The sequence below is a fragment of the Prionailurus bengalensis genome, chromosome E2 (assembly GCF_016509475.1).
Source record: "Prionailurus bengalensis isolate Pbe53 chromosome E2, Fcat_Pben_1.1_paternal_pri, whole genome shotgun sequence".
Lineage (NCBI taxonomy): Eukaryota > Metazoa > Chordata > Mammalia > Carnivora > Felidae > Prionailurus > Prionailurus bengalensis.
In genome coordinates, this window is record NC_057352.1 from 35,207,132 (window position 1) to 35,225,725 (window position 18,594).

The window sequence follows — 18,594 nt, forward strand, 5'->3', positions numbered from 1 at the left end:
GCCAGTCCCAGGAGAGCAGGGGCCCTGTCTATTTTTCCCCATGATGGGTCTGCAGTGCTCAGTGGGGAGCCTGGCACAGAATGAATGTTGGTACTGGGGACAAGAAAGGCACAACCTGACCCCAATCCCGATTCCCTTCTACTCCACCACAATTATTTATGGGCTCAAGAGCTGATCTGTATGACCCTGGGCATGTCAGAGCCCTCTCTGGTCCTTAATGTGCACCCTTGTGAAAGAGGGCAATGATTCAGATGTCACAAGTCCATCACTGGCACAGACGAGGCCATGCATGTGAATGTGCCTTGTGTAGAGTGAGTACAGTAGCAACAGACGCTAATGAAGATTCTACGCTCACAGATTTGACAACACCTTCAGCTCAGGAGAGCTTGGAGTTGAGGTGTAGCTTCTTCAAGGCCAGAGGGAAGCCCATGGAAGCAGTGGGGGGCTCCTTAATTAGCTGAGAGAGTTGAGGGGGCTCTAAGGCACACAGTCAGTGGCCCAGAGGCTTGTCAGAGGGCTCCAAAATGATGTCTACGCTCTGAAAACAAAATTAGTAGCTCCCAAAGATAAAAAAGAAACTGGAAAAAACATAATTGTAAATAAATCAACATATAAATAGCATATTCAAATTTTATGAAGGGTTCCGTTTAGAATTCACAAAAACTTCACTACATTTGAAAACAACGTACAGGTTAAGGTTCTCCCACTTTTGCAAGAATTCCTGAGCACATCCCAGTTCTTCTGACAAGAAGGCAGAAACAGTGGTGAATGAAATGCATGGTTGTAGCCAAATAATTTCAGAAGGAAAGCATAAAATCACAAAGTTGACAAACAATATATGTGTATGTGTGTATATGGAAAGAGAAAGCGAGAGGGGGGTCTTCCTTCTCTCCTGATTTCAACTGTACTTCCATCTCTGATGGGGATGTATTTCAAAACAGGTGAAGTGAGGGGGCAGGGCATCCAGAAGACATGGCTCTCAAGTCTTCAGGGGTCTCTCGACGGCCCAGCCTGGGGCACCTCACAGGCCTCCCTAGGCCCCTCTCACTTAAGTAAGTGTTCAGGACCTCAGGGACACAGGGTCAAAGGTTGGGACCAAAAAGGCAGGGCCCCGGGAGGAGGTGGCCAGGGGGTAGCTGCCTGGCAGCCGGGGCACTGGTCTTACCCAGCATGCCTTGGGACTGCCAGGTGTATTCGTACCAGGTCTTGACACGGTTCTGTACGGACCTGGGGATCTTGTAGAAGTTCATGTACTTCACTGTGCTGTCCATGCAGCTGCGGTAGTAGGTCTGCCCTGCAGTGGCGGCCCCCACCACGTCTCTCATCTAGGGCCGGGGAGGAAAAGTCAAGGATCAGAGTGGGGCTCTGGGGACATGGGTCATGAGCATGTTTACTCTACACTGACCAGGGGTGCTCGAGGAAGGGGGATCAGGAGACAGGGAGACCCATGTCTACACACAGAGATAGGGGACTGTCTGACAAGGGAAACTCCACCTCCAGGGTGGACATGGGACGTGAGGGCCCCTAGGGCCCCACCAGGAGAAGATGCCTCGCTGGGCTGGGCTGATTCTGGTATGACATGGCCCCTTGGTGCCAGAGACCACTTTGAACTTACTGGAGGAAATAACTCAGTGTACTGCCCTGCAGGGCAGGGCCCCTAGAGGCAATTTTGAGGCCGGCTGATTGCGGCCCCATGTGCTGATTAGAACATGAGATGCACCCCCAGCATAATAGATACTCTCAAGGTTTCTCTCCAAGGGAACAGCCCAAATCCCCAGGCTTTGCAGAAAGCCATTCGGCCCAGCTCTCCAAAGACTCCCCAAAGGGACCGACATTTCAAATGGAAGCAACGGCAGAGAAGAATCGGACCCAGACCTCTGCACCATCCTCTTCACCCGGCAGGCCCCAGGGCTCCAGCCTCCTGACTCGAGGTCCTGTGCTCTTTCCCGGGCTTAGTTCAAAAGAAATGGCCACAGATGGTGACATCTGTGGCAGCAGTGGGAAGGAGACGGGCCCCGCAGGCAGGTGCGTGGCAAGCCAGACCAGGGACCCAGGTACCTGTCCGATCATCACAGAGAAAGCAAAGACACCGGTGAAATAGTTCAGCCCCTGGAAGATAATTTCGAAGAGTGTCTTGGGGTCAGGCAGCCCACCAATGGTGATGAGGGTCTTCACAGCCCAGTAGTAACAGCGAATGTAGCTGGAGAGAGAAGAAGAAGGGGACCGCGGTCAGCAAAGGCCCCACCGTGCTGAGCCTGGGTGTCCTGCTCTGACAGATGTGCGTTGTGCAAAAAAGGAAACCCTTTACACCTTCTAAGTGCAAGGAAAACAGCCGCACATGCATAGAGTGCTCTGCACTTTCTGGAGTGTGTTCACAGATGCTGTCTTGCTGGGTCATGGCTCTGCCCCAACCCTGAAGGGGCATGTTATCACCCCCATTTACGGATGTGGAAACTGAGGCTCTGGGAGACTGCTCAAAATACTTGGCAGGAGGATAGACCAGGGTCTTCTGACTCCTGATGCCTGGGCTCCCTCAATATTCTTTCAAGTTCCACCAACTTCCCTTGGCCATCCCACCATGTTGGTTCATGGAAAGCAAGAGCAACATCAGACTTGGAAGATACCTTGAGGGCTATCTTTTCTGACCCTCTCCCTTGTCCATCCATTTTCCAGACAGGGAAACTGAGGCCCCAGAAGGGAAAGGAAACACTCAGGGTCACCAGCTGGCAAGGTCTGGAGCTGGAATCAGAGCTCAGGTTGCCATCTGTTTCTCTGAGCTGTCACCCCACTGTTGGTAATCACTCTACACAGGCACATGATCCAGGGAAGGGAGGTATGGGTGATGGGGTCCCACTTGGTGGTAAAAGGAATAGGAGATGCCCCAAGCTGATCTCATTATCACAAAGAAATAAGAGTCCCTCATATACCTGTTCACGCCTTCAGGCTATGCCTTCCCAGGGGTCAGCAATGGGTGAGGTCAACAGAGCTTAAAGACAGGGCAATCCCAGCTGGCTTTCCTATCTTCCTACCAGGGCATCCAGAGCCTGCCCTGGCTCCCGTGTCCTGACACACGCACACTTTCAAGGTCCCTGCACAGCTCCACAATCAAGAACATGATCTCGCTAGCAGATAATCCAGCCTGAGGATGGCCCCAAACGGGTCCTCCCCTGAGCTCCATTCACCAGCTAATTATGCAGAGTCATAGTTAGAACACGGGCCCTGGAGCTGGACTGGCCCAGCTCGAACCCAGCTCTGCCACTTCCTAACTGCGTGATGAGGACGAATTACTCAGTCTCAGCAAGCCTCAGCTTCTTTCTCCTAAAATGGGCATGATGGCAGTGAAACATCCTTCACAGGGTGATCGTGAGGACGAAATGAGGTGCTAGAACTGACGGGCTGTCAGTACACGTCAGCTACCACAGCCTTCACTGTTACTGGTGCCTGGTGCCTGCCGCATGCCTGCAGTGGGGAACAGGCTCGCCTGTGTCCTCAAGAAACTCACCCCCTGGTGGGGGCAGGCAAGAAATGGTGCAATGAGCACAGGGAGGGGGAAGCAGAGGTTGTTGGGAAGTTGGGGGGGTGCTCTGCCTCTGACTACTAGCTACAAGGCCTGGGGCAGGGCTCTGGGCAGCCCTGCTCCCCCCCCCACACACAGAGATCCCAGGACAACACAGGCCTCCCCTGTTAAGTCCCCCATCATACTGGTCCCAGCCACCAGAGGGCGCAGCCATAAGCACAGACACAGCTGACCTCTGGCTGGGAGCTGGGGGCAGGGGGAGGGCGGGGGGCTGCCAGGCCACCCGACAGAAAGGCAACATGAGCAACATCCCCAGAGCTTTCCCCACACTCTATCTGATTGGAGGAATCTGCTGTTGCCCTGGCACTTCTGAGGCCTCCCTGAAGTCCTTGTGTCCTGTGGGGACCCCTACATGCTCCAGGCCAGGCAGAAGCAGAGCAGGATATAAAGGACCCAGCTCTGTGGGAACTTGGGTCCTCAAGCCCCTGGCTCACAGCAGACACTCAACAAATGGTCACTATTTTGAAAGTGATTATTACCCGTGATATTGGACTTCTGGAGGAATCCTTTACCATTTGTGGTTTTGTGGCACATATTGGGGGTTCCCTGTAGGATTTCGTTTGGAGAAGAGTAGTGTGACCAAGACAGTGTGCCCCTTCCAAGGTCCCTGCAGAAGGGAGTCCCAGACAGCTGTTCCCTGCCCTCCCCCTCCCTGCTTGCCATTCCATCCTGGGCCTGCCCATGATGGGCCTGCCAGGCCTGCTCCTGGGACTTGGGTTTAAGTTTGTTGGGGCACAAACCCCTTTGATGGATAGATATGGAAAGCTAGCAATCTTCTCCTTAGGGAAGCCAGCAAGTTCTCAAAACTGGGCTCCAATTTCCAGGGTTGGGAGTGGGACCCCCTTATATCTCTGGATCCCAGGTTGGGAACCCCTTTCCTGGTATGCCGGCTTCCCCATAAGAATGAGTGTAGCCAGGAGGTGGTCACTGACTCCCATCCAGGCACGAGCTGGACGTGTTACACACATTAGTTTATTATTCCTCACGAGAAATCTGAATACAAGACTATCCTCATGTTGTAGAGGAGAAACTGAGTCTCTGAAAAAGGAAGGGCCTCGGCCAAGGTCACTGAGCTAATTTCAATGAACAGCTTCTATTCTTCCTACCCTGGCCTCCTGTCCCTAAAGCCTGTGCCCTGGATCTCCAGGCTCACTCCCCTGGTCAGGACCTCACGTGCTTCTGGTTTCCTTCCCACACTGCCCTCCCTTCTCTCGATCACAGAAACCCTTTGTCTGGGCCTTTTGTTGCTCCCCCTAACTGGCTCCTCTGCTCCTGTCCTCTATGTCTGTCCCCACCTCCGCCAAAACCAGCAGAGTCCCCTTTCTGAGATCCCCCAGGGTCTTGTCATCCCCCTGCTTAAAAGGTTTTGAGGCAAGAGGTGAGAGGGTAACTCGGCTAGCTTTCCATATCCATCCGACCTTTGAAAATGTGGCAGGGGCGCCTGGGTGGCTCACTCCATTAAGCGTCCAACTCTTGACTTCAGCTCAGGTCATATCTCACCATTTGTGAGTTCGAACCCCACATCGGGCTCTGTGCTGGCAGTGTGGAGCCTGCTTGGGATTCTCTGTTTCCCTCTTTCTCTCTCTGTCTCTGTCTCTGTCTCTCTCTCTCTCTCTCTCTCTCTCTCTCTCTGTCTCTCTGCACCTCCCTGTCCCCAAAATAAAAAAAAATTTTTTTAAGCATTAAAAAAATGTGGCAGCATATGAGAACTCCCTGTACTTTCCCATCGGCTCTTCAGTAAACCTAGAATTGCTCTAAAAACATAGTGTACTAATTAAAATAATAATATTTTTTTTAATCTTAAAAATGTTCATATCCTTGGCCCTGCCATCTCCCCTTAGGAATTCAGTGTGAGGAAACAATCAGGCCAGAGGACAAAGATTCATATACAAAGATGCACACTGCGATATCACGTGTCAGACAGAAGAAATGGAAACACCTTCCACGCCCAATGATGATGGAATGGTTGAAGGGATGCTGGCCTCTCTGTACAGCGGGGCAGTGGGGGGCGGGTGTAGACAGTGGGTTGAAAACAATTCAGTGATGGGCACATATGCATGATATAATGCATATCCCTGTGGGCTACATACTTTTCCACATTTTCACATTTCTAAAATTAGGATGTATCTTACAATATGTGTACATTTATTGTAATATTTCTTTTTTTCCAAAAGGCTGTGTTGACTCAATATTGTATCATATAATTAACTGAATCTTAGAATCAAAGAAATATAGTAAAGTATGTTCCTGATCTTTCTTTCTTTTTAAGTAGGCTTCATGCCCACACGGAGCCCAACATGGGGCTTGAACCCACAGACTTGAGACTAAGACCAGAGCTGAGATCAAGAGTCAGACACTTAACCGAATGAGCCACCCAGGTGCTCCCTGATCTTTCTTTTATAGTCAGAATAAAGATATATGAAACAAAGAACAGCAAAAAAGAACTCTCTACTGGTTCTCCATTGCCTAGAACCACACCATCCAATAAAAATATGATGCGACCCACATAAATGTAATTTAAAATGTTCTAGTTGCTACTTTTTTGCTAAGTAAAAAGAAACAGGTGAAATTAATTTCAGTAATGTTTTTTAGTCAACCCAAAATATCAAAATCAATATTTGACACATAACCAGTATTTTAGACATTAGCAATAAGGCAGTTGACTTTTTCTTCATGTCCTCCGAACCTGCGTGTAATTCACATCTGTCACACCGCGTTTCAAGTAGTTGGTGGCCCCATGTGGCTAGTGGCCACAGTATTGGACCATCCTCTCTACCACACAAGATGGCTCCCAGTGCCCTGATGCCACCATTCTGCACCTCCACACCTTTCTATGGGCCGCTCCCTCCCCCAGGGGTTCTCTGTCCCTTCTCTCCACCTACCGAGGCCAAAATCAAACTTAACTTTTTGTAATTGACTGTCCCATGCCACCTTCTCCACACCTCTCCAGCACCGGGCTGATGGTACGCCAGTGTAGACTGTCGCCACGCTGCCGGGGTTAAAATCCCAGCTCTTGAACTTATGAAGTCACTGTGTGACCTTGGGAGATCATTTCATGTCTGTTACCTCATCTGTGAAACAGAGATGATGACGGTACCTACCTCGTGTCCTGGAAGATTACTGGAAGGATTAAGTGAATTGCTAGGTAAGTACTTCAAACAGTACCTAGTAAGTGTTGTCTGTTCTAAGTGCTTGTCGCTATTATTAGTAGCAGTACCATTGCCATCATCATTATTTGAGCACGTCCCACAATGTAAGGCAGCTCTCTGGATTGGCAGGAAGGTTCGCCTTGTGTGCCAGCTTCTGCACGGCTGGTGATTAGCCAGGAAGTAATGTTGAGAAGTGTGCTCTGGCCTCCTTCCCACTTGGACGTGACCATGGGGTAGAAGGGTAGACGCACATGTGAAGTGAATTTGCCAACTCTACTACACTTTGGGAGGCTGAAAGGATCTTTCTAGCAAGCCTTGTTCACGTCTGTGTTCGCCTCTGCCCGGCCCGTTGGCAGGTGCTCAGGAAATGTTAGCTCAGTGAGGACACGGAGACGTGCTCCTCAAGCTTTATCATGTCAATGGTGGCTTGGGAGCAAGGTGGCCTCAGTAACATGGTGGCGATGGGACTCCCTTCCGGGACTCTTAGGACTGTGAATTACAGCCCAGGAAGAAGACTGTGGCTCACCTGTTTCCCACGCCATCGTAAACCCAGTGAGTGGAGCCGATGCCCTGATAGGCTGACGCCCAGTAATACAGACATGAGTTCAAATGCAGACTGTAGAGCAGGTAAGCCGTGGTCCTGATCACCCTGTGAAAGAAGGAAAAGCATGAACACAGTGGCAGGAAGGGCAGCCATGACACCTCACCCCAAGGGTAGGACTGCTGGGAACAAGTCCACCTTCACCTCCCCCAACGCCCACCTCAGACATCACCCTGTTGGAGCTTCACAGCCCTGCCCCACTGCCTGACAGGATGAACATCTGGCTGCGGGGACCCAGCCAGTGGCCGGACTGCACCAAGCGGATGCTCTTTTGAGACTGCGCCAGCTAAGGCCGGTGGTGTGTGAACAGCCAGCTGTCAAGGCCAGGGGCTGGAATGACCCCGAATTCCATGTGCAGATAGTTCTGGGGGAGTGAAGAACCAGACAGGGATGTACCCTTGGAGAGGGGCAGAGAAGGGACAGATGTGTGCAGAGAAGTGCCACTCCGTGAGCAATGTGGGGAAGCTTTGTCCCTGAGCGTGGCCTGGCTGGTCTTGTGCCCCGTTCTCAGACATCCAAGAGGTGGCCACCATTCCCCCATGTTTGAGCTAGATTTCAGGGCTCAGTTCCCTGAGCTGAGACCAAAATGAGGCCCGGCTCCCTGGAAACACGGGTGAGCCATTGAACCTCGGGTGAGTGCATCTGAACCTACGTGTGCCCTCCTCACAATTGGGGGAAACGGGACATTCCTGGTTCTCTAAAAAAAAAAAAAACAAACATCCCTTCAGAGAAGGGCCAGGAAAAGGCCTGGCTTCCGGTAGTGCTGGGGCCTGCACGGCTAGGGGGGCTTGAAAGGAGAAGAAATGTGGGTAGAGAATGCCTAGCTCTATAGTTGTTGCAAATGGCCTGTGTCGTGTGTGTGTGTGTGTGTGTGTGTGTGTGTGTGTGTGTAGGGCATCTCACCTGTAAATGTAGGCTTTGCTGAGGATGGATTCCAGGCGGCTGTTAAACTCGAAGAAGGCCATGTACTGGGAAGAAGGCAAAACATCAGGACAGCCCGTGTGTGGGGGTGGCCCTCTACTCTCCTGGTCTGTTTCCCAGAACAGAGGGCTGTCTCTGCAGCGCCCCCCGGGGGAGGGCAGAGAGTGTGCATTCAAAACCAGGGGTCCTCAGCCCTTTGAGAGGGGTGGGGGCAAAGAACTCCATGTACCAGTTTGCTGGAAACAATAGCCCCTCTTCCCCTAGAAATCACACCCAGTCATGCTCTCACAGTCTGCATGGGGGTCAGGGGACTCCCAGACTTCTGAAGCCTGCCATGAAATTTTTAGGGATACACGCATCTCGGGTTAAGGACCCCGTTTTCAACATTTACCTATAAAGGAAGACATTTTATAAAGAAACAGCATCTCTAATGCCCCTGACTTAGATCCTTAAAAGACTTGTTTATAACAATAAAAGTGTAATAGTAACTGCTCTTCTTTACTGAGCACCTTCGACGACTGCACTTTATATGCATCACCTTTTTTACTCATTGGTATATGTTGTCATTCTCCTTTTACAGAGAGGAAGTTGGTACTTAGAGAAGTTGAGCCACCGGGCCAAAGCACACAGCTGCTGGGTGACAGTCAGGATTTGAACCCAGATCATACTCAAAGCCGCAAGCTCCCTCCCTTACGCTACACTGCACACATGTTGTTTGACATTGGAAAATGGCAGTGAGGGAAATTCCCTGAGGGATGTGACGGTCATCCTCCCGGTGGTCATTCCAGTGTCCCTCCGGAGTCTGCACTGGATGCAGGGGGCTGTGGGCTTGGATCTCTCTCCCTTTAGGCTCAGAGTTTTGTCCGGAGTCGTGGTAAACATCAGGCAGCCGAGTGACGCACGCTCACAACCACCCTGCAAACCCAGGGATGGATCCCGCTGCCACATGTGGAGGAAAACTTGGCTTGTGGATCCAGCCTTCCTTGCTCTGGTGTCGAGCTCTAAAGCAACCTGCCTCTGCAGCCCCAGGGGGCTGGCATGTGTCAGCGAGGACTGGTGCCACTTCCACCTTCCTCCTGCCTCTTGGCAGCCGGGAAGCCCAGTAGCGGCATCCGTGCTCAATCCCAGCAAGATGTGCTTTCTTTCATCAGAGGACTTGCATGCTTCCTATTTTCCTCTGCCCTGTTTCTCCAAGTTATTGAGGTCATTGTGTTTGCCTCTTCTGTAAATTCCCTCATTACTGTTTTGGGGAAGAGGCCATAGTATCACGTGAGGAGAGAGCTGAATTTAATGGGTCTGCCAGGAAAACCCATTTGGGGATCCCAAGTGCTCTGGCTGTCTATCCCGGTCACATTAAAGGACAGCGACCAGGTCTCTACTTTACCTTGTGTCACCTTCACTGGGACACAGGGCCCTTTGCCCCAGTGGCGGGAGGGACGGCTGTAATGACCCTGAGCAACAACCAAGGAAACAGGTATAGATAGGGCTGCAGATCCAAACCCACCCTGGGCACTTCCTGGCTCCTGTGCCCTTGGGCAAGTCACTCAAGCTTTTCAAGCTTCAGTGCTCCCATCTTTCAGATGCAGGCCCTCGTAAAGCGGAAGTTCCTCTGTTGTGTTTCTGTAATTACTGAAAGCATAGACGGTGGAGATAGGCTGCCTGGGTTCGAACCCGGACGCCATTCCTTCCTACCTGTGTGACCTACAGCAAGTTATGTAACCTCTCTGGTGAAATACTGGTACTAACAACACTCACCTCATGGGGTTGAGGCGTAAGTACTTCTAAAGTTCCAGGACAATACCCAACACGCAGCACAACTAAGAAGCTCTAACCATTGTAAGGAAATTCCCATCTCCCCTCGGACCACCCTGGTTTCCTCCCCCGACCCCCAGCCCCCTCCCTGGTGCCGCTCAGGGCAGACATTAAGATGTCAGTGCCGGCGCAGAGCACGGAGGGGCTGAAGGCCTTGGATGGGAAGCCTACCTTCAAACAGCGGGGCAAGCGCAGGAGGGAATTCACACCGAACTTCAAGTAGAGAAAGTCCAAGGGCAGGAGGCAGAGCACGTCCATCTGCAATCCCAGTGGGACAGCACAGGGTGTATAAAACAGGCAGCCCCAGGGTTTGGGGCTAGGTGAGTGACAGGGTCTCTACCTTCAGTGGGAAGGGGAGGTCAGACTGCCCCAGGAAGGGACGGAGAGCATTCCGCCACCAAGCCCATTTGCCTGCCCTGAGCGATCCTGGTGGGAATCGCGTCACACAAGCCCCAAAGCATCCAGGGCCCCCAGAAACCACCTTCCAAGACCCACTGGGATCTGCACTCCTGGCACGTACCTTAAAGCGACGAGATTTCAGGTAGTTATCGCGCATCTCCTTCTTGTCCGTCTGAAAGAAATGGAATGTTGACCATGAAATGGCCCGAGACCTTAATCTCTGACCCCGTGGGAGCAGCTTGGAAATGCCTGCAGAGCCTCCAGCTTTCCTCTCAGAGAAGCCGCTGGGAGCTCCCGTGAAAGCCTCGGCGTCTGCAGGTAGGGAGGTGGAGGCTCCCAGAAGGAGGGAGTTGTCCAAGGTCACCCAGCTAGACTCCCATTTCCTAGCTGGAAAGTCAGTATCAGGCTTATTGTCTTAGCATGTTGGTCCTAACTGGACCATTTGCAACCCTGTTTACTGAGAAACTGGCAACTGCTTGGATCAGGCCTGGAAAAAGACTGCCCATGGAATTCTTTTTCCTCGAAATCGTTTAAGAGACACAACCCTAACCTGCCTGCACACAGAGGAGCAGGCACCACCAGTGTGGCGTTTTGGAAAGTGACCTGCACAGGGAGACAGGGACTGGGCCCCCTGCCTTCGCCAAGTCAGAATCGGGACTCAGTTTCCTCCCCGGTAATGGGGCCTGCGCCAGTGCACAGGGTCTCAAGCCGGTTCAGACGGCATGCTCTTTGCGGGACCCCCAGGAAATGTCATTTGCCAGCAGTTCTAGGCTCTGAGCAATCTGCGTACATCATCTCGATCCACCCTCACAGCAACGCTGTGGGGTGGGAACAGTTACTACCCCCATTTTACAGATGAGGAAACTGAGGCTCAGAGGGGTGCTTCAGCTGGTCGTGGTAGAGCTGGGATCTGAACCAGGTCCACCTGAAGGTCATTTTCTGGTCCGCTTCTCCATCTTTAATTCTATCGGGTGGTCCAGTAACCACTTCACCCATGAGCAGTATTTGAAGCATGTGATTTGAACAAGCATGGGTGGACGTTTCTGAGATCTTGTTCATCTATCTCGTCTACCACAGCAGCAGGGGGGCAGGCCTTCTCCTGAGGCCCCGGCCGCCCCCTCCACCTGCCCGGGACTCACAATGATGTCTCCCCCTCTGACAAACTGCAGGCGCAGCTGGAACACGGTGATGTCCAGGAAGTAGATGAGGTCACACAGATAATCCATCGCCAACCAGAGGTGGATGTTGTTTGGCGTCTGGTAGGGGAAGGCCCAGCGCACGGGAATCAGCCAGCAGTTCCAATTCCACGCCAGCACCACGAAGAACAGCCACAGGATGTACATCAGGTCTGCAGGGGAGTGGGGGGCAGGAATGTGCTAGAATGTCAGTTGGAGAAGGGCTCCTCACAGTAGGTTCAGGGTGGGACTTCTCCCTTTCCACTTGTCTATTCCCGCAAGTACTAGATGTGGTGCTTCTGTAACTGGTGTGTGTGTGTGTGTGTGTAAAACTATTTTGATTTAAACATAAATCACTGCTAGGCCCTAATAAATCAGAGTACTCAGTGAGGGGGAGGAGGGACTATAGGGGCATTATTTCATAACAGGCAGCTAACTAGAATATACTTTTACTCTCATTCTTGTTGAAAAATTTCCAAAAATGTATTTGCTGCTTGTAAATACACCATAGTAAATAACGCATAGAAGATGGACACATGGACACATGAACAGGTGGAATGAACAGGTGGATGGATGGATGGATGGATGGATGGATGGATGGATAGATACCGTAGGTCACCCGGTCACTTTAGAGGCCCAGTGGACACCAGGGTTGGAGTCCTGCGCCCACAGGACTTCTTGTGTGACCTTGGGAAAGTCTGTCTCAGGCACCTGCCTGCCTCTCCAGGGAACTCAGCTAAGAAAGGCCAGGAGACTCTTTGTAAACTGTAAAGTGCTGCGCCATAGGAAGGGTTGTCATTCCTGAGGAATAGCACATGGGCTGAAAGGGAAGTGAGGGGAAGTCACTTTAGGTGTCAGAGGAACTTCTGCCCTTCTCTGCTTAGAGCAACAGCTCCAAGAAGGAGCCAGCAAGAGCAAAGTAGAGAGTAGACTCGGCTAAGAGTCAGGGCTCCTGGGTCTGCCACTAATTAGTTGTACCTCAGTCTCCTTGTCTGTAAGGTGGGTGTGATCGTAGGTTCCTATTTCAGGGGCTTTTTGTTTGTTTCTGGCGTGCCCTTGCCCTTGTCCTTCCCCCCCTCCTCCCTCCTGTTCTCCTGCCCTCACACAGTACGTGGTGGCAGTTCCCGGGCACACCCAAGACTCACTGGTCAGCGGGTCAATGCTCTGGGGAAACTTGTACGTCCTCCAGGGGCGGCGCTTGAACTTGCAGCAGAGCATGTCACAATAGTGTTCCTCTTCCTCCGCCTGTCCCGCTTCGGTGGGTTTTACCGCCGGGGCCGACTCTGGGGCTTTCTTGGCTGGAGCTGTGCAATGACACCAGTGACCATCTACCCCAGCCCTGAGGCTCAGGCAGAGGATGCAGAGAGAAAGCTCCCCACCGCAGACTCCGGGACTGGAGCCGAGGGGACCCTGTCCCCACCCCACAGCCTGCTGTCAGCTCCGCGTGCAACAAACTGCACAGCTCCTGATCAGGGCACCCTGGGCACCCGCCCAGACTCTCTTACCAGCTACCAGTCTGGAACTGCCTCCCAGGAGCTGCCCAGAATGAGGTGTTTCTGGGTAGGCTGGAGGTTTCCACCAGGTGTCTAGGCGTCTGTGTTTAGACCCCCTTGGGTCCCTCTGGAGGGTTGGGGGCATTTAATACCCCCAGCCTCCTGCCACCCGGAGCCAGAGACTAGAGAAATCTTGTTCTGGGTTTTTCAGAGCAGGAACCTCAGCTCCTACATCTCTGAAACCAGACACTGAATGAGGCCAAGTCTCCCTGTGCATTGAAGGTAATGTCATTGGTGACCCAGGGATTGACTTTTGTTAAGTGCAATGTGCCTTTCTAGCATTTGGACTGGAGTCAGGCCCTGTGAGGTCCATCACTGGCACCCTGAGTTCTGAGGCACAGTCCTCCTTTTGGAAGACCTGGAAAACCTCCCTGGCAAGAGAGTTCTCACTCCTCCTGAAATCTTGAAAACAGGAAACTTTCAGGTAGCCCCAAGAGAATACTGCAGCTGGGGCCTCTGAAAAAGAAGACGGGTTCCAGAGTGGGTTGTGGACACTATCTGAGTATAAGGCCATGAGATGCATCCCAGGCTGAACCACCTGCCTACCAATGGGAAAGGAGCAGTGAAGGTACTTGCCCTGTGGGAGGGGAGCCAAGTACAACTGGATCATCGGACAGGACTGTGACCTTACTCCCTCCCCTGGGTACATAGCTAAACCTGTATATAAGGACTCAAAATTCCAGACAGTGGGGATCTGGGCTTCTCTTGAGCAGCCCAACCATTCCCTGGGGCCACCCTCACCATGAGTTTACAAGAGGGGCCTGTTTCTGGCCGAGTGAGCCATCCCAGCTCTGGACTCACAGGGCTTGGGGCTCTCCTCATCAGACGTGACATCGGGGTCGATGAGCTTCTCCTTCACCTTCTCTGTCCGCTCCTTGAAAAGCTTCACCAGCTCCTGGAGCCGGTCATTGATGATGGCGCTGTTCTGGCTGGCCGTGGAGGTTGCGCGGTCCTGGCCACTGTGGAAACACCACCCAAAGCTGAGTGGGCTGAACGGGACGGGACCCCTGTGCCTCTGGGCGAGAACTGAACAGCATCTGTATCCCACCTGGCCTGGAGGAGGTAAAGACTGCCCCCAGCTTCCCTATGACATCAGAAACATTGAATCCACTTTAATGGCTCCGGGGAGGAAATTCAGTCTGGGGCTACCCCCCAAGTGCCCAGCTTCTAGAGAATGTACCACGCAGGGTCTGCCTCAGATGAGCAGTTCTGAGAAAAGTTTGATTCCACTCGTGATTGAGGGGGAAACTCTTGGAACTCAGGTCAGGGCTGTTAACCAGTTTGGGGCTCACATGAGATTCGTGTCTGGGACAGATCAAAGAGGGGACAGGGCGTAGGAAATATTGGTGGAAAAAATGGTGCAGATACATTAGATATCCTTTTAATTTACAGGAATTTAAACTGTATGCACTTGCAGCAAGAGAGACAGAGAGACAGGCAGAGAGGGAATGAACGTGAGCGAGTCTGCCTGACACCCCCCTTGGGTGATCGGGTGAGGCAAGCACCCTGGCTGAGTTGAGACAGGCTGTGAATCGGCTGTAGCCTCACTGTGACCATCTTGCTGAGTTGAGTGTAATACGAGTGTTTTCACCTCTATTTGTTTTCATACACTGAGGCCCCGGAACTCAAGCCAGCTACTCCCCTTGTGCTCCCTGGAGGAAGCAGGCTGGAGACAGGCAGTGTGAGGGTCCTGACAATAGACAGTGTGCAGGTATGGTGGAAACACTAGTTGCTTGCCAACATCTGCTCTCTCCCATGGAGAGTAGTCGCTGGAATGTAGACACCTGGCCAGGGACTGCATTTCCCACGTGTGGCCAGGCGAGCTCCCATCGGGGGGATATGATGCACATACTACATGGGTCTCCTGGACCTCTTGTCTGGTGTTCCCCCCTTCTAGGGGTGACCAGCAGGGTCTTGGAAGCCACATGAAGGTGGCAAAACTGCTGTCGGCAGGGTCCCTAAATGACTGCATGGGGGTTTCAGGTCCACTGACCTGAAACATGTGTCTAGTGACATGATTATGATTTCTGAGACATCTTGTTACTTATGCCACTGAATCTGTGGGGTCTATTTGTTACAGCAGCTTAGCCTACCTAGCTAATACATGGATCTCCACATTGAACTTCTTAAGAGACCTCAAGAGTAATTTTTATTATTATACCTGGTTTCTGCCTTGTTTTTTGATACTAAACTCTAACCCTACCCCTACCCTACTACGTAAGATGTGACTCCATACTAAAATGGACCACTGAACTCTGGATGAGGTTTGGGGTTTTTTTCCTGCTTCTTTAACTTTTCTGAACTTTCCACAACTCTGTGAAACCAACTCCATAAAATTGTGGGTGAAAAAAAAAAGGCTGGAAGAGAAGCCCAGTGTCTCCTATGGCCTTTCCAGGAGCTGTGGTGGGACAGGCTGGAGATTCCAGGCCAGAGCCTGGGGCCAGGGTACTCATCATCAACTAGACAACTCAGATTCTTCAGGAAAACATCTCCCATTGTCCCAGTCCTTGAAATAGTTAGATGTCAGAGACCCAGGTCCCAATGCCCTTACCATGGCCTCTAAACATTGTCCCACAGGTCAGTACATCCAAATCACCTGGAGGCTTGTGAAGATGTGAATCCCCCAGGGCACACTGTCTGAGGTTCTGATCCAGCAGGTCTTTCCAGGGTCTGGGAATCTGTATTTTTAACAAGCTCCTTGTGTTCAGACTCCTGGAGGTCCCTGTGGTCCTTGCTGTACCCTCTCAGGGGTTTCCTGCCAGCAGCCAACCTCTCCTTTACAATGAGGTGTCTGTGCAGAGACACCTGCCTCTCTGGGTACTGCTGGCTGTGAACACAGCTGGGACCAGAGTCCGAGTGCATTCTGCAGATTTTCCCGAAGTCTTAGGCCAGCCAGGAGCAGCCAGGACAGGAGACCCAGCCCTGTCTTACTGCTCGGAAGCCACTGGCAAAGCTATCGTGGAGGGTTTTAAAAATGTCCATACTCTCCCTCCCACCACTCACTTCCTCTTGCTTGCTCATCCCCACCCAGACTTCCAACTCTCTGAAACCCCGGACTCACTCAGTGCCCTGCGGGCTGGACGGGTCTGACCAGGCGACCATGGGAGACTCAGCTGGTGACAGTGCCTTGAGCTCTTCAGCCTCATCATCCTGGGAGGGCGGCCCCTTCCTGCAAGGACACGGAAATGGAAGGGGTCACAGGGGGAAGTGACTGACTTTGACCCCTGCAGATCACCCAGAGCTCAACCCTGGGAATGGAATGGGAAGGAGGTGGTTGGTGCTGCCAAAGTGTCCCCACTTGCCTGCAGGAAGACAAAAAGGGAGAAGAGAGGGGAGCAGCCACTCTCTGGACCTCAGTCCCCACATCTGTTCAATGGCCTAGTGTAAAAGTAACAACACTGACTTGGTATCAGGCAAACCCGAGCTTGCCTCCCAGTCCTGCCTTCTACCAGTGTGTGACCTCAGCAAGTTACTTAAACTCTCTGAACCACCTCAGTTTCCCCCTCTGTAAAATGGGACTAGATCTACCCAACTCAATGAGATACTTAGCACTCAGTGGGGCCTCAGCTTAAATGTTCTTCTGCCCTTCCATTCCAGTCAACAGTCACAGTGTCCCCAGCACATCCCCGGCGTTCTCTCTCACACCACCCTTTCAGCTGCCAGAGAAGGCCTTAACTCTCCTGGAAGCCCCACCTCCCTCCCTTCGCAGCTGGGCCACCAGCCAGAACAGTAAACATCCATGGTCCATGGAGTCTGGTCTCCAGCCCATGGAGTGACCTGGAGCGAGCCCCAGGCTCCAGGCTCCCTGTCTGAGGAAGGAAGACTAAATCGTCCCTGGGCCCCCTGTCATTCAGTCCAAGTCTGCCACAGGGCACTGCATTTGGAGCCACTGGAGTCCCGGCTGATGGTGTCTGGGTTTGAATCTACCTGTCATTCTTCCCATCCTCAACCACTGCAACTCAGATTCCAGAGGCTTCTAGAGGGATACGGAGGGGTGTGCAGTACTTGCCTTTATTTCAGAAGGCTCTGAAACTATCTCATTACCTTCTGCCAGCTCACCGAGGATGACAACACTCATGGATTCACCTCTTTCACACTCTAATTAAAATTCACACCCGATAAGACAAAGGCCAGAATTTGCACAGGTGGGACCCAAATTCAGTTCTCTTGTGCCCAGGAGAGCACATGCTGCACAAGACCCCAGAGTGTGGATCTCAGGCTCCCCCAGTCCTGCCTCGTGCACAGCACCTGGCATGAGTCAGCTTATTGAATTCTTCCAGCAATCTAGTAGACAGGTGGTATGCTTATCCCCACCTTATAGTAGGAACGTGGAGAACTAGGAATGTTACATGGCTTGCCTTAAGCCTCACATCGGTAAGTGGTGAGCTGGGACTCACCCCAAACCAAGACTAAGCTGTGAGGCAGGGCCTTGCCTGTGCGCCCCTCCGGCAGGGTCTGTGGTTTCCATGGCTTTTTGGTGCCTGTTGGTTGCACAATGCTCATTCCACCCTTGACCAGGGGCAGCCCCACTGGCCTCTCAAGTCAGGTATCAGAATTCTCCCCTCTCGGGGCCAACTCGGGCAGAGACTCCCCTGGTTTCTCGCAGTCATATTCAATTTAGTGCTCTCTGGATCTTGTTTGCTTATTCAATTCCCTGTTAATTGTCTATCTCAGCCCCAGCAGAATGTCAGCTCCATGATAGCAGGCCCCTGTCAGGCTTCTCCTTGATGCATCCCCAAAACCCAGAACAGAGTCTGACACATAAAGATGTTCAGTAAATGTTTGTGAATGAATGAGTGAGTGAGTGAGTGAATGATAGGGACAAGAGGAGCCTCACAGGCCCAGCTCATAAACAGAAGGCAGGGGGCTTAGATTCTATCCCCAAGTGAGCCTAGTCCCCTCTCTATTCCCAGGTATCCACCCCCCAATCCAGCCTGTATAAAGGGAACAGAGGGAGGTAGACCAGATGTCTGCAACAATGTTGGCTCTATTTCTTCTGCTATCTGTGTTCTGCACGTGGCTCAATGAATGAAACATGAGGATTGATGGTATGGTGAGCTGTGTTCCAAGGCGTTATGAGATCGTGACTCTTTTCTTTACATTAAAATCAGAGAGCCCTCAATTGGTCACATCTAGCCATCTTTCTTATGGCAGGTTTTTTACCTTAGCTGAGAAATTTACTCAAGGACCCATGGGTGAGAGCAAGATTAACCAAGAAAAAGGAACTGTCTCCCAATCCAACCACTGCAGGAGAAGCACGGGCAGCCCCCCTGTAGCTTAAATGCAGTTGTTCACAAAGCACTGTACTGCACTTCACAGTTTGCCTACAGCTGAATGCAAGACCTCTCTCAGTTACCTGGCTCAGGTTGTTCAAAACCAACTCTAATCATGCAACAAATTTCCATCA

At 51.9% G+C, this 18,594-nt stretch overlaps 1 protein-coding gene across 1 annotated transcript in view; it reads right to left on the bottom strand.

Annotated features, from left to right (window-relative positions):
• Positions 1-616: 616 nt before the first annotated feature.
• CNGB1 (cyclic nucleotide gated channel subunit beta 1) overlaps positions 617-18,594 on the bottom strand; it is a 50,192-nt gene continuing 32,214 nt past the window's right edge. Inside the window, exons 18-27 of the mRNA XM_043599313.1 lie at positions 16,249-16,356; positions 13,989-14,146; positions 12,780-12,938; positions 11,599-11,807; positions 10,581-10,631; positions 10,232-10,318; positions 8,231-8,295; positions 7,253-7,375; positions 2,059-2,200; positions 617-1,325 (exon numbers count right to left, since the gene is read on the bottom strand). Coding sequence (XP_043455248.1) covers positions 1,083-1,325; positions 2,059-2,200; positions 7,253-7,375; positions 8,231-8,295; positions 10,232-10,318; positions 10,581-10,631; positions 11,599-11,807; positions 12,780-12,938; positions 13,989-14,146; positions 16,249-16,356 — 1,345 coding nt within the window. The 3' untranslated portion in view covers positions 617-1,082. The remainder of the gene's footprint in view (positions 1,326-2,058; positions 2,201-7,252; positions 7,376-8,230; positions 8,296-10,231; positions 10,319-10,580; positions 10,632-11,598; positions 11,808-12,779; positions 12,939-13,988; positions 14,147-16,248; positions 16,357-18,594) is intronic.